This window comes from Marmota monax, unplaced genomic scaffold (genome assembly GCF_021218885.2).
Source record: "Marmota monax isolate L192 unplaced genomic scaffold, Marmota_monax_Labrador192_F-V1.1 WCK01_AAM20220418_F8-fsc00025, whole genome shotgun sequence".
NCBI lineage: Eukaryota > Metazoa > Chordata > Mammalia > Rodentia > Sciuridae > Marmota > Marmota monax.
The window spans coordinates 1505265-1521214 of record NW_026691950.1 but is presented as its reverse complement, the minus strand read 5'-3'; the positions used below and the strand labels follow the sequence as shown (position 1 = coordinate 1521214).

The window sequence follows — 15950 nt, the reverse complement described above, 5'->3', positions numbered from 1 at the left end:
TTTATACTTTTTATTACTATTTTTTGCAGTGCTGGAGATTGAACACTCCTTTGAGCATGCTAGACAAACATTCTGCCACTTAGCTGTATCCTCAAACCTTCAGTTCACTTTGTTGATTTTCAATGTCAAGCAAGTTTCCCTTTAAAAAGGGTTTTACAGCTGAAGTGTGGCAGTCCCCTTCAATGGCATAGTAAAACCTACCTTGATCACCCTATTTAAAAACATGGCATTAACTCATCCAGTCATCTTGCTCCTGTTGCACTTGATTCTGTCCGTAGCATTTATGAACATTTACAGTTTACCTTATTGAGTATTGATTGTATGCTTTCTTCTGTTAGAACACAACTCTTAGGGGGATGCAATCTTCTGCACTGCTTCATTTCATTGTTTGCTGAGTGGAAACTATTGGTGAAATTTTGAGGGGTGAGGGAGAAATTTCAAAGTGGCAGTATTATAGTAAGCTAGAGACATTAGGAATGAAATAGCAATATGTGGGTAGTTGCTGCTGTGCAAATAGATTCTTCCAGGATTGAACTGATGCTAGGTATGACCTGGTAACTTGGAGAGTAATTTCCACAAAACTAGGGTGTGGTGACAGTCAAACTCAACTTTTAGGCCAGGTGTTTACATCTTACTAATGGATACACATTCCCAGAGGTAACTTACCCAGTTGGGGCAGAGTAAATCAAAATCCACTCACCAGAATGTTAGCTAAATATATAGTAAGCATAAACCCAGTGAGGTGTTTTTGAGGTATAGGGACTTGGACCCCATCCTACTGTGTGGCAGGCAAGTGCTCTTTGAGATACGATCTAAGTTGCCCAGGGTGACCTTGAGTTTGCAATTCTTTGGCCTCAGCCTCTTGAGTTATCAGTGTGCCTCACTGTACCCAACTTAAATTGATTTTTTTTTAATAAACCTGACTATTTTAGTAAGCTTAGTAGATCATGAGCCATATTAAATATTTTTTTTAGTTGTAGATGGGCATAATATCTTTATTTTTATGTGGTGCTGGGGATAGAACCCAGGGTCTCAAGCATGCGAGGCAAGCGCTCTACCACTGAGCTACAACCCCAGCCCCATATTAAATATTTAACTAGGGTTTTTCATATGACAATGACTTAAATACTCCCAAAGTGGCAGTAAGGTAAGACTTAGGCTTTAAGCTAAGGAACTTGGCTATTTGGGGGAGTTTATGGCAAAGTAATTTGAAAAGGGAAACCATGTTTTTAAGAATATGTAATGTAAACATTGAAAAATAGGCCAGATGTGGTGTACATGCATGCCTGTAATCTCAACTATTAGGAAGGTTGAGGTAGAATCTGAAGTTAAAGGCCAACCTTGACAATTTAGTGAAACTCTGTCTCAAAATATAAGAAGGACTGGGGAAAAGAAAGTCTAATAAACTCAGAAATCATAAATAACAAGATACTTGAATCAGGGCACAAAATATTTGAAGACTAGAAAACAAAACCTGAAAATCTTTGTTATTCTGACCACATGTTTTTTTCAACACCTTGATGTTAAAAAGAGGTTGATGAGTTGATAATGAATTGTTCAATTGGCACCAAAGATTTTCACTGTGACTCTTGGGTCAGGGTGAGCCTATGTGGCATAAAAGGGGAGAAGCCAAGGGGGTTTTTTTTTTGAGGGGGTGGTGGCGATGGTGGTGATGGTGGTATGAGGCATGGAACCTAGGGCCTCAAGCTTGGAGCTTGCTAAGCAAGTGCTCTATCACTTAGCTGTAGCCCATCCTAAGTGATTCTTCTAAATGTCTTAACTTTTCTACATAGTCAACATGTTAGAACAATTGACCAATTATAATTATGCATAGTATTAGGCACAGTAAGATCTCAAAGGGAAAAAAAAATCTTGCAAAACATGCTTAAGACTAAGAAGGCTAGGAGAATGGGTATAATGGGAGAAAGAAGAGACAAAAGCAGTATTTTACCATTTGTATTTGACCAGCCACATAGCAAATTTATTGCCTATTCCTTCAGCATTTGCATGATCAATTTTCTCTTTACACCATCTTTGAAATAAATTGCTCTTCATGATCAGTTAGAATTCCAATTGTGTATATTTGACTTCTGACCACGCATTTTTTCAATACCTTGATGTTAAAAGAGGTTGATGGGTTGATAATGAATTCTGGATACAATGAAAACTACCTTTAATTTAGGATAATTTCCTAATCTAAAAAATTATAAGCATAAATTGGTGTACATTCAGGTTCATTAAAAAAAATACTCAGTTCAGATTTAAGAATTTACTTAATTCTAGCCTTACAAAGTGGTAAATAAAACAAAATAATTTTAACACATTTAGACTAGTAATACTCAACTCATCCAGAGTCACATTGCTAGGTCCAGAAAGGGCCACACTTTGTACTTTGCTGTATGCATGTAAAAAGCAGTGAAACTCTTTAGGGGGAAGAGCGGGTCTTATGGAATAATAATATGGTACTTTGCTATTGATAACCAATAAGTAAAATTTACATCTTTTTAGCTTTACTAAGTCTACCAAATCTTGTTTATCACTTCATGAAAATTGGGGAGAAGAAATGCTCAATTTATTTAAAGGTGAAATTTCTGTACTAGTCAGGTTGAGTGACTTCCTGTCTTCACAGACAGTTGGGTCCAGCTTTTAATCTTTATCCTGTGATCTTGCCATGATATCAGTTATGGAAGTTGAATTTTTCTAAAATTCACAAATCTAATAAGAGAGCTCACAAATTTAGATGTTTTAGAAATGCTTGATAATGTTTTTGAGAAAAACCTGTCTCACAAATTTAGATGTTTTTTAAATACTTGACAGGTTTTTTGAGAAAACAGATTGATGCACTTCAGAGTCTGCCATAACTGGCTATAGACAAGCACTGCTTACCTTGTTGAGATTTACTTTTCATTTGAGAACCACCCTGACTTAAAGGACAAAGCACCTTGTTAGAAGTGACAGAATGTCACCAACTATCCAGTTTAAAGAATAGTTTTAAATCTCTGCTATGGAGTCTGACAAACTTTCACTTTTTAAAAATAATTCTTTTAACCATGAGAAGATATTGATATTTAGAGAAGCTAGAGAATAATGATGGAAATGCTTCCTGAAGCAATTTAACAGGTAATCCTCATAGTTTACAGTCATTGAAGTCTTATTCTTCAGCTCCAAGAACTGAATTTGTTGATGTCAACACCTAAGGGAAAGCTCATTTAAACCTCACTGCAGAGACATCGATTGTCATCACCTTGATTACTGCTGTATCTCAAACTGTCTTCTTTCTTACACTATGCAGGAATACTGTAAGTTCCCAGTATATAGAACTGGAGTGAATTTTTTAAGCTGTGAAGACAGATCACTTTAGCTAAGGACTCTCTTGTGGCCTTGCTTTAATGGTATGTTTTGTAAGCTCTTTGCTTTCCAAAATTGTCTTCTCTTTCGCTGATGTAAAATAGTGATTGATAATAGTAGAACCAGGGTGGAGAAGAAGCAACAACCAAAGAATATCAGTGGTTTCTTCTGCAGGAGAAATGAGCAGGCAATGCACTCTGCTTTTTCTTGAGTCTGATTACACCTAGGACTACTGTTCTCTAAAGGGAAGCCACTGCTGCTGATCAGGTGATTGTAAAATTGTATGGAGGATTTAGCTCTGAAATCAGATGTGAAGAATCCGAATCTAGGTTTAGATTTTTCTTCAGTAAGTTTGAATGCATAATAGCCTTTGATTTTGACTTTATCAATAAGGTATGCTGAAAAATACCAGAAATGGAAATCATTAATTACAATGAAGTATCTTTGAATAAGAATTTAGTTTTCATTGAAACAAGCTAAACTTATATCCATAAAATAAAATGTCTTGATTCTCACTCATTAAAGGCTTTTATTAAACTTTTTTTACAATCTATGAAAATAATTAAGTTTTGAAAGATTTGAAGTAAAACTGATATATAAATCATCCAGAAATATTTTAAAAAGCAAATTTAAGAAGCAGAGCCATGAACACAATAGTTCTTATCACATTTATTCTAAGAATCACAAGCAGAAAAATCTTGCCTGTCTGTCCTCATTCTGAATCTCAGATATGCTCTTGGTGCTGCCCAGTAACCACACTGGGTTTTCCTAAGCATTCATTCTTTTCTTACTTTCTTGCTCCTATAATTCTATAAAGTCTTACTGTCCTAATCCTACAATTCTATTTTTTTGGGGGGTGGAGGATACTGGGGATTGAACTCAGGGGCACTCAACCACTGAGCCACATCCCCAGCCCTATTTTGTATTTTATTTAGAGACAGGGTCTCACTGGGTTGCTTAGCACCTTGCTGTTGCTGAGGCTGGCTTTGAACTCGCGATCCTCCTGCCTCAGCCTCCCAAATCCTGGGATTACAGGCGTGCGCCACAGTGCCCAGCTCTAATCCTACAATTCTAAACAAAGCCAACAAGGTCATTAATGAGCCTTCTCCCCTTGTTCTTTTGTTCCTGTCAGTTAACATGAACCTCACACCTTACTGTATCTAAGCTGGCCCCGAACCTCACCTTTCAGAGCCTCCTGAACGTACTTCTCCAAGTAGTACTTTCGGAGTTGATCATTTTCCAAAGACTGGTCGTCGATGCCATTAGCAGTGATGTAGATATCTACGTCTCCGTAGTTCTTCCGGATCCACCTGAGCAGCTTGCGCTCTCCCCAGGGCAGCACCGCCAGGCGAGTCGGGGAGCTCAGGCAGGTGATGTCTTGCAGGAACTGCACGTCCCTGTCCGAGTCGTAGCGGCTGCCGTTCTGCTGCTCGTGCATCACGTATCTAGTGGTGAAGTGGTTTAAGGCATAGAAGTCGGCGGCGCCCTTGACCAGCCTGCGCTCGTCCTCGGTGAAGTGAGGAAGCGCAGAGCTGGAGAGCCCTTGCCGATTCTTGGAGGCTATGTACTCCCTCATCGCGGTGGGGTAGTCCCCGGTCTTGAACAGAGGATCTGCGAACCAGGCAATCTCGAACTGGAGGAAGCGCTCCGCTGCCTTCCAGTGAGAGTCGACATAGGGGTTGGCTGGTTCCGCCCAGTCGGAATGCAAGGACAGCGACACCGTGCCACGCTGGGACAGCCTGTACTGCTGGTCATAGAGGTGCCAGACCAGGGCATGTGCGATCAGCAGATTGTGGGCTGCCCTGTAGGTGTCGTTACTAGTGCGGTTGTAGATGTCACTCAGCCGGTTAGGCTCGTTGATGGTGATCCAGAGCTTCACCAAGTCTCCCAGCTCCTGGAAGCACAGCCCTGCGTAGTCCTGGAAGGCCGTGGCTGTCGACGGGTTCAGCCAGCCCCCGCTGTGTAATAGGGGCGTGGGGAGGCCTAGATGGGAGTGGGTGGGGTGATACAACGTGACCATTGGGGAGATGTTGAGCTTCAGCCCCTCGCTGATCACACACCTGTAGTACCTCAGAACTTGTTGGTTGACCTCAGACAGGTTGCCAGTGGGAAGGACTGAGGCCCAGTCCAGAGCAAACCGGTAGTGGGTGACTTTCATTCTGGTCAACATCTCAAGTTGTTTTTTGATGCTGACAAAATCTGTGCATTGAGCGGGCCGCGTTTTCAGCTTTACTCCTTCCACTCGGTGCAACAGTCTGTTGCCAGTGGCATTCCACAAGTACAGGTGAGGGTCAGTAAACTGTGGGGAGGAAGCCATCGACTCGGGCTGTGGGAAAAGAAGCACATTCAAATAAAGCACATGCTGGCTAACTGAGGCTCTCAGCAATACACCCTTTAAGAGGAAGAAGGGCCTGATCTTATGGGGCCTCTCAGGACAAGAGAGAAAATACATTATGCATATGTCCTTCATAATGACCTCTGTGTTCCGGCTGTTCTCCTGGTGATGCAGAGAAAAGGCCTGATGAATTGATTATCTTCCCTTCCAGCCCTTGGCATCTCCAGGGAAACCAGGAAACATAGGGAAGGAACCATACCCAGGGTATGGCTTGGAAACAAATTGAGAAAAGACTGAGAAGCCATTTTCCAGCTCATTTCACCTAAAAATCCAGGTTATACAGTGGGGTCTCATGTGATTCTCTTCAAATGCATCAGGAAATTGGCTTGCTATCCTCAGTTAAAAGCAATTATGAAAGATGGATTCTAAACCCTGTCACAAATTGAAAACAAAGGTGTAAAGGAGTTCTCAGACCGCACTTGGATTTAGAGGGGACTGGTTGACAACAGCTCCAGTTCCTAAAAGAGACGGCAGGATGGGGGTAGGCAATGACTCCTTTCATTGGCTGAATGCACCTCTCAACTTTTTCTATTTGAAAAGTCCAAGTGATATTACCTTTGCTTCAGGTGTATCTCCCCCTACTCACGTGCCTGTCAAAATACAACTGTATCTCCCCCACCTGTAAATCTGTCAGAACACAGATTTATTCATCTAAAAGAAGAGGATTGAATTCTTTCTCTATGCAAAGAACTTGGATTATGAATGGAAAGAATACCCATAAAATAAAATACCCATAAAACTCCCCGGGTTGCTTCTTGGATCTGGTAGTGTCTCATTACAGTCTGTCCTAGTCTGTGCCTTTGAAACTTAGGCTTGGCAATTATATAGTGATGGAGCTGTCTCACCTGCCTCCCAGGTGTGCGGTGAGGAGTTGATGCCCTGCAAAAGGGCTCTGTCGACCCTAAAGCACTGTATAAATGTAAGGTAGTCATGACTTGGGTTTTGTTTTCCCTGGATGCAATAATTGTCTTGTAGACCTTTGAGTCTAAACTAAAACAAAGGACTTAAAAAAGGGATTTCTAAATTTAAGACTAAAAAGGGCAAATAAATGTTCTGTACTTATGTTAAAGTACTTTTTCTTTTCATGACTGAGTTTAAATGCACCAAGGAAAATGATAATTAGCCTTTGGTAAATATTTTCCCTCTAATTGTTTTCTCATGTGTCATCTTTCATAGTATAATTACAAAACCATATTACTGCCCACTTGCCATCTGCCAACCAGTTATCCAGAACATTAAACTAGAGAACATTGATCATGTGAGCATGAAGTTTAATCTGGATATAATTAATTATTTGAATGAAATCTTTCTAGCCTATATGGTCAGTTTCAGTGTGTAGAAAAGCTGACGACATTATGATATTAAAAAGGTATTCACAAAGACAAAGCCTATATGGTCAGTTTCAGTGTGTAGAAAAGCTGACGACATTATGATATTAAAAAGGTATTCACAAAGACAATCCTGCCATGTGGCAAGGCAAGATCAAATAAATATCTGTTACTTTTTTGTTTGTTTGTGGTACTGGGAATTGAACCCATGGATGCTTTACAACTGACCTATATTCCCAGTCCTTTTATTGTTTTATTTGGAGACAAGAGCTTGCTAAATTGCCTAAGCTAACCTTAAAGAGTCCTGCCTCAGACTCTCAAATCACTGGGATTACAGATGTACACCATTGCGACTGGTGGTTTTACTTTAAAAAGTAAAGTATCTTCAGAAAGTATTAGTTTTAGGCAGCAAGTGGGTTTGATTAGCCTGCAAAGAAATCTAGTTAAATATGATGAACCCTTAACCCAGCCCCAATTCCCAGATTTTGTTTTTAAAGTTGTGTTCCCCACTAAAAGGATCCTGGGCTCCTTGGAGAATTTTTTTCCAGGTCTGGGAGAGAAAAAGAATGAGGTGATGCTGGGGCATCTAGTGCTGGAAAACAAGGAAGTACTTAAAAACTGGAAGGTAAATGTCAAAAGATATATGAGCAGCTTGAAGGGGTCCTGGTGTGACAAGTTGTGCATAAAAATAAATAATGTTATAAAGATAATAATGAATTACAAAAAGTTGAACTTCAGAGAACCCAGCTAATAAGTGTAGAAGGAACAGTCTAATTCAAATTTCTCCATTTTGCTATCTATGAGAGGCAAGTTTCATGAATGAATTTTAAAATAGTTGTTTGAATTATTGTTCAGGAACAGGATATTCATATATTCTCTGGGTATCATCATCAGATCACTTTTTTTGGTGGGGTACCAGGAATTAAACCCAGGGGCACTTAACCACTGAACCACAACCCCTGACCCCCTTAATTTTTTTTTTTTTTTAAATTTCAAGATAGGGTCTCGAAATTTAGGGCCTTGCTAAGTTACTGAGGCTAGCTTTGAACTCACAATCCTCCTGCCTCAGCCTCCCAGGCCACTGGGATTACAGGAATGGGCCACTGCACCTGGCTTCATCTAATCACTTCTTAATTAAAAATAAAGGTACCATTTAATTAAGAGATCTGACAAGTGCCACCTTAACCAAGAAATCTGGTGACACTACTTCAACTGCATTGATATTTTCCATAATAAAACAAATTGACATCAGGTACCTCCTGATGGGATGCACTGATAGTGTACAATATCATCTATTTATCATTTTTCCAAAACTGGTAAATTCAGTCTAATAAAGAAATAATCAGAGAACTCCAAAGCATGAGACATTCTATAGTCAATTGGTCTGAATTTGTCAGAATTGCCAATACCATCAACTTTGAAGGAATTGTTCTGAATTAAAGAAGGCTAAAGATGAAAGATGTGGGCTCGGGATGTGGCTCAAGCGGTAGCGCGCTCGCCTGGCATGCGTGCGGCCCAGGTTCGATCCTCAGTACCACATACAAACAAAGATGTTGTGTCCGCTGATAACTAAAAAATAAATATTAAAAAAAATTCTCTCTCTCTCTCTCTTTAAAAAAAATAAAATAAAAAAATAAAGATGAAAGACGTGTGACCTTTCTTTGCATTCTTGATCCAAAAATAATTTTAAATCTATAAAGGACATTTTTGGAATATTTACAAAATTTGAATATAGATTGTATATAAGATGGATTGAATCAATGTTAAATGTTCTGGGCCTCTTGATGATGGAGTGATACAGGAGAATGTCCTTGTTTTGGGAGATACATGCCGAAATATTTTGGGGTGGAGCGTAATGATGTCTGCAATTTATCCATGGTTCATAGAAGAGAGGGGCTGAGATAAAGTAGATGTGACAATGTTAGACGGCCATGGTGGTGCACAACTATAATCTCAGAGGCTCAGGAGGCAGAAGCAGGAGGATCACAAGTTCAAGGCCCACCTCAGAAACTTAGTAAGGCCCTAAGCAACTTAACAAGACCCTATCTTAAAAAATAAAACAGGCTGGGGATGAGCACCTGGGTTCAATCCCTGGTACCAAAAAAAAAAAAAAAAAAAAGTGACAACATGAATAATTGGTCAGTCTTGAGGAAGAGAATATGTGTTTTTGTTGTACAAGTGTCAAATTTTTCAAAATAAAATGGTGAAGGAACAAAGGATACTAGAGACTAGAGGAAAGTAAGATGGGAATGTGTGGGGTTAGGTATAGTAATATTTTTGAACTGTTAATTTCATTTTGTTAGTCTTTCTGAAGACGATATCCAATTTTCTGCCCACATAGCATCTAGTCATATATCCTTTGGCTGATTTTTCAAAAACCAACATAATTTTCTTTGGCAAATCATTCATCCCCATTCTTAGTCCAAGTTGATGAACAGAAGCTGACTTTCCTGGGCTCTGAGGGGTGAGTACTCAGGATCAGTTCTTTCTCCTAAAACTAGGAGTAGGGCAGATATCACAGTGTCAATCACTGGGAAGCTGCTGGGTCTTCAGCTAAAGCAGGAACTTGAAGGTTGGATCTCCCATACAGGTGGGAGAAGTAGCTCTTATATCCCCTCAGGTCTTTACCTGCCGGGTCTGGAGTTGTGAAAAATATCAACCTACTGAAGTCATAGGGAAAAGATGGTCATAGGAAGGAAGAAGTAGGAACTGGATAAATAGGTGGTTTAAGAGGGGACACAAGCAGAAGATGAATCACTGTTTGTGTTACTTTTAGTAGCCACAGGGGTTGAGATTCATAGCCTGTGAATCTCAAAAATTACATATTTTTTTTGCACCAGGAAGTGAACCCGGGGATGTTTAACAACTGAGTCACATCCCTAGCCCTTTCTATTTTCTGTTTTGAAGCAGAGGCTCACGAAGTTACTTAAGGCCTCACTAAATTGCTGAGACTGGCCTGGAATTTATTATCCTCCTGTTTCAGCCTTCTAAATTCCTGGGATCACAGGTGTGCGCCACTATGCCTGTCAATAACCTGTGAACTTTGGTCACTTGTGGTTTGGACCCTTTTGTCTGGTCCCATTCCTGTACAACTCATTGTCTTTTCATACACTTCTAGAGTACAGGAAATTGTATGTTATTGTGAAGTTCTATAGCATAGTGTTCAGGAGACAGACCTGGGTAACCTGCGGACAAGTTATGTAACTTCCCTAAACCTCAGCTTTCTGGTCTGTAAAATGAGATTTTTAAGATTAAATAGAATGTGCATGCATGTAATAGTTACATGCTTGGCAAAAAGTATGGGCTTTAAAAATAGTTATTAGGAAAAATTAAAAAAAAATAAAAGTAGTTCTTAGGGATGGGGCTGTAGCTCAGTGGCAGAGCGCTTGCCTAGCATGTGTGAGGCACTGAGTTCAATCCTCAGCACCACCTAAAAATATAAAAAAATAAAATAAAGGCTTGCTGTCCATCTACAACTATAATAAATTTTTTTAAAAAAATAAAAATAGTTATTTGGGAAAGAGCATTGTGTATCTGAAGGCTTCCAGACTGTCTGATAATAGTTCTGCCACTACTTGTGTTGCCTTGGGAAAATTGATAGGTCTCACTTTCCTGGCCTGTAAAATAAAGAATTTGGAATGGAAAGTCTCTACACCCATACCTGGCTCTAAAAGGTGATCTCATTCACTCTCCTGATTCTAAGAGATGAGGACTTGCCACGTGCCTGGTGCTGCCCTACTAAAGCATACAGCAGACATCAACTAATTAAACATCTCTGCCCGGGCTGGGGATGTGGCTCAAGCGGTAGCGTGCTCGCCTGGCATGCGTGCGGCCCGGGTTCGATCCTCAGCACCACATACAAAGATGTTGTGTCTGCCGAAAACTAAAAAATAAAAAAAAAAAATTAAAAAAAAAAAATCTCTGCCCTCACGCACCTTGCATGGTAGAGGAGAAGACAAGTGATAAATAAGAAAAATGTATAAGGTTCATAGTAAGTTAGATGGTGAAGAGTTCTGTATAGAAATACAGAGCAGGGAAGAGATGTAATAGGGTGGATTTAGGGTTTTTGATTGCAGGGAAGTCTGATTGAGAAGGAGACATTTGAGCAAACATTGGAAAGAGGTGAATAATGAGATGTCGGGGGTGCTCCACGGGGTTATGGAGATCTCAGAAGGCAAATTACCCAGATCTACTATTTGCTTAAATAAAGGACTGCTAATGATTTGCTTTTGGCCAAACAAAAATATATAAAATTGTTTTTTCTCACAGAGAAATGGTCTTAAGTTCTGTCTGAACTATACACTTCCAGAGGGCAGCCTCTTGGTCACTTGGACTCCCTCACCAAGTAAACCTTCTGGCCCATGAAAATGTCTCAGCACTCATCTCCTTCTTCCTCTTTCTTCAACTCTGCTCCATTACCTCTAAATAACCATGGTATTTGACATTGCCTAATACCTATCTTCCTAGCTATCATTGAGTAAATGAAATAAAACATGGTGTCCTATCTTCTCCAGTTTATGGTTGATTTGGAGGTAGCCACTTACCTTAAGAACAGATTCAGTGATACCCCAGGAGAAGTCACAGGGAAACTGACCCTGCATATCTGGCGTGGACTCTTTCAAAATAAAACCATTTTCTTGTATGATCTGTTTATAGTAATGTGCTGAGGACTTGGGTTTTCTTTCTTTCTGTTTACTATTAAAATCCACATAAAATAATCCTCGCCGGGTGTTATAAGCATCATGCCACTCAAAACCATCCAAGAGAGACCAGGCAGTATAACCAAACACTTGAATATCATCAATCCTTATTGCTGCACAAAGAAAAAAAAAGCAGAGACATTCAGAAAGGTAAACACTCCAATTTACAATTTCACTAACAACATGGCAGGGGACAGTGTATTGTGAAACCAACCTTTCCCTTGATTTGCGGGCCAGTTATATCAAATAGAAAATGCATGTTCCTTCCTGAAACATGGCAGCTATTTTAATCTAGAATGGTACCCCTATTCACATCACCCCTCATAACTGAATGGCACAAAGGATCAAATGAAAAATATTACTGAGATTTAGTGTGGAGATCTGTGATGGGGGGCATGATAATTTCTACAACCCTCTGGGACTAATGCAGATGTCTGCTAGTGACCAAGAGTTTCTCTCACTTCAAATTTGGTTTTGTTCCCATTTGTGGACAGAGAAACTGTTCTCCAGGGACTGAAAAGTCAATTCTTAGAAGTAGCATAAGTCTGTGTAGATATAAGGAGGCAAAAGAGACAAAGTGATGTAAGAGAATGAGCTCTGACTGGGCCCAAGGGCAGGGTGCCCAGGGCCTTGCCCTGCTGTGTTCCTGGGAGGGTGTTATTGGGCAAGTTTCTTGGCCTCAGTTTCCTTATTTGCAAACAGAATATATTGGAAAGGATGATCTCTAAGGGCCTTTCTAGCTTTAAAACTCTGAATTAATAAATTGCAGGAATGGGTAAAAATAAATTGTGAATATCAACATAAGCAACAAAAACAACAAATTCCCATATTAGCCCTGATTTTCCCTCCCCCCCTCTTTGCTTCTTTCTTTCTACTTTCTGACAGTACCTGGGGATTGAACCCAGGGCTTCCCACATGCTAGGCAAGTGCTCTACCACTGAATTACATCCCCAGCCCACTCTGAATCATTTTCCTTAAAAGCTTTCATTTCTATTTTAGAAATGCCTCAGTTTCGCATTTTGGGGGTTTATCACTGACATTCTTTCCCTAAAAGGTGGAAAATCCATGGCAAAAGATTCCAAGAGGTAGAGTGGACACCTCTTCTGCCCAAGTGCGGAGAACTTGACCCAGGACCTGTGGGCAGTATCCTCTGCTCTGAGGTCCCTCTTGTGCATGTGGCTTGTGACTGGGTATAGCTCTTCCATGCTGTTCCTTCTTGCAATCTGGAACAGCAGAATTGGGGCAGTCTTGCTCTCCCTGAGGACCCTCCCTGAAGAAGCTGGGGTTTTCTTGTAGACTAGTGACTTCTAAAAAGAGCTACAGAGTTTTAGCAAGATCCACAGAGAATTCCTTTATTGGATGAAAGGAGCCCAATTCTGTAGGGAATAAAACCATCATAACCTGAGCTTGACTTTGGTTCCATTGTTTCAGTCACCTGAAGATGTCCTGCTTGAGTAATGGAAAAGGAATGAGGAGATATGTTGAGGTCAGAGGAAATCACTAGGATTAATAGAAATTTCTCAGTTTTGTCTTCAGACCTTTTATCATCCAGTCACATAATAAAAGAGTAAATGGATCATAATTTCAAGAAGTATCTTAGAATAAAGTACAACCTAATAGGGAACTTTAAACTTATCTCTTTTAGCATTGTATCATTTATAAAGAATAAAACATCATATTCCCAACAATTAAAGGTCAACATGTAGTCTGAAATTATTTTGACCTTAAACTTTTATTTAAGAAAGGACATAAAGTTGGGCATGGTGGTGCATGCCTGTAATCCTAGTGACTCAGGAGGCTGAGGCAGGAGGATCGAGAGTTCAAAGTCAGCCTCTGCAAAAGTGAGGTGTTAAGCAACTCAGTGAGACCCTTTCTCTAAATAAAATACAAAATAGGACTGGTATGTGGCTAAGTGGTCGAGTGCCCTTGAGTTCAATCCCTGATTTCCACCACCCCAGCACCCCGAAAAAAAAGAAAGGGCATGGGAATAATACTTAAAAGTTCTATCAACATTGTACAATATGAAATAAACCCACAACAACAATGATTACACATTCAAAGGGGACTTTAAATATCCTATAAGGATTCAACATTTTTAAAAATTTGAGCTAATGTGCAACCCACCTTGAAGAACCTGGTTGAGGAATTTCTTCATCATGTAGATGGCTGTGGTGTCTTCTGTCTTCACATAACTGTCCGTGAACCAACCGTTCTCCGTAATCAAGATTCGGGGGTTTCCATATTCCAGTTTAATCCAGTTCAGCACTTTTCTTAAATTGAGTGACAAATTTTGCCCCATTTTATCTATGGTGTTTGGGGGCTTGAAATTATTGGGTCCAAAGGAAAAGGCAAAGAAGTCAGCCGTGCCCCTTACCTCCTCCTTCTCTGCTTCTGAGAAAAGGGGTAGAATGGAGAGCGACTTCTTCATGGTATCTGGATAGTCGCCATTCCCATGAATAGGGGTGGCAAACCATCCGAGCACAGAAACCATGGATTCTTGGCACATGCTCACATCCATTGTGTTTTCTGACCTGTTTGGCTCAATCCAATGGGATCCCAATGTGATCGAAACATAGCCTTTCTGATGTGGGCGGAAATTTCTGTTGTAGTTATGCCAAACTTTTGAATGAGCCTAATAAGAAGAAAATATCATTGACCTTTATTGTCCTTACAAGGGTTGTAAAACGACTGATGATACAAGGTAAAATGGCTAATAGTAAAGCTCACCACCTAAGAAAATAGTTGTGAGGGCTGAATGAGTTTAACATATGTGAATGGCGTTAGAACAGTGTCTGGTACAGAGTAAACACTCTACAGGTCTCTGGTATTATTTCCATTATTATAAAAGGATGGCAAGGTATTGCAGAAAACCAATAGAAAGAGTGTGGGCTCTGGCAGCACACCTGGGCTTGAAGTTCATGCATACTGTGAGGCATGAAGCAAGTCACTTAACCTTTCTGAAATCTCTTACAGCCCAACTGTAGAATGAGACTGATAATATAGCATGAGATTAATAATACTAATATCCTTTGTAAGGTTGATGTCAGATTTAGAACTAATGCATGTATAAAATATGTGGCATAGGGCTGGGGTTGTGGCTCAGTGGTAGAGCACTTGCCTAGCACGTGTGAGGCCCTGGGTTCAATCCTTAGCACCACATAAAAATAAATAAAATTAAGGTATAAAAAAAATTTGTGGCATAGAATACAGCATATAGAAATACCACCAAAAGATGGATCTTATTATTACTGGTCCTCCTAGAGTTTACATTTCCAGGTGAGCTCTCTTGTAATAGAGCCTATTGATCAGTTTCAAGTCTATTTAATAGATACTAACTGGCACTTACTGAATGTGTGGCGTGCCCTGCCTTAAGAAGCTGAAATATGACATGGGAACTTGTTCTCAGGAAACTACTCATTGGGAAAATAAGACTGAAATATGATGAAGAGAAACATATAAAAATATATAAAATAAAACATTAAAAGAAAATTTAACCAAAAGCTAGAAGATATAGTTCAGCAAAGAGCCATGAGCTATGGCTGAAGGAGGAACAAATGTTAAGGACTCAAATTAAGGATTCCTGGCCCATTAAATGCCCAAAGCCACTTCTCTGTACTGGTCAACCATGGAATTGTCCTTTCTCTATACCATAATTACTGCTCTTCCCCTCAGAATTTGACTTGTTTGCCTCTTTTTTTTCAAATCTTTTTTTTTTTAGTTGTAGGTGGACACAGTTCCTTTATTTCCTTTATTTTATTGATTTATATGTGGTGCTGAGGCTGGAACCCAGGGCCTCATGTGTGCTAGGTGAGCGAGCACTGCACCTCTGAGCCGCAACTTCAGCCCCACTTTCTTGTCTCCTGATGTCTCTCCCCACATCTCTCAATTTCTTATCTATTTGACAAATGCAAACTCTTGTTTATTTATTTATTGTGGTACTGGGAATTGAATGCAGGGTCTCATACATGATAGGCAAGAAGAAGCTTTACACTGGGCTCTATCTCCAGCCCTTTTTATTTTATTTGGAGACATGGTCTCACTAAGTTGCCCAGGCTGGCCAGGAGCCAGTGTTCCTCCTGCCTCAGCCTACCAAGTAGCTGGGATTGCAGGTGTGCACTACAATACCTAGCCAAACCCTTATTATTTTTAACCTATGATGCCCTTTTAGTTTTGTTCCTT

The 15950-nt window shown here is 40.0% G+C and overlaps 1 protein-coding gene across 1 annotated transcript in view; it reads right to left on the bottom strand.

Annotated features, from left to right (window-relative positions):
* Window positions 1-1945: 1945 nt before the first annotated feature.
* The window catches only part of Klb (klotho beta), a 32401-nt gene continuing 18396 nt past the window's right edge, over window positions 1946-15950 (bottom strand). Inside the window, exons 2-5 of the mRNA XM_046450724.2 lie at window positions 13896-14403; window positions 11616-11884; window positions 4531-5674; window positions 1946-3746 (exon numbers count right to left, since the gene is read on the bottom strand). Of these exons, the coding sequence (XP_046306680.1) occupies window positions 3358-3746; window positions 4531-5674; window positions 11616-11884; window positions 13896-14403 (2310 nt within the window). The 3' untranslated portion in view covers window positions 1946-3357. The remainder of the gene's footprint in view (window positions 3747-4530; window positions 5675-11615; window positions 11885-13895; window positions 14404-15950) is intronic.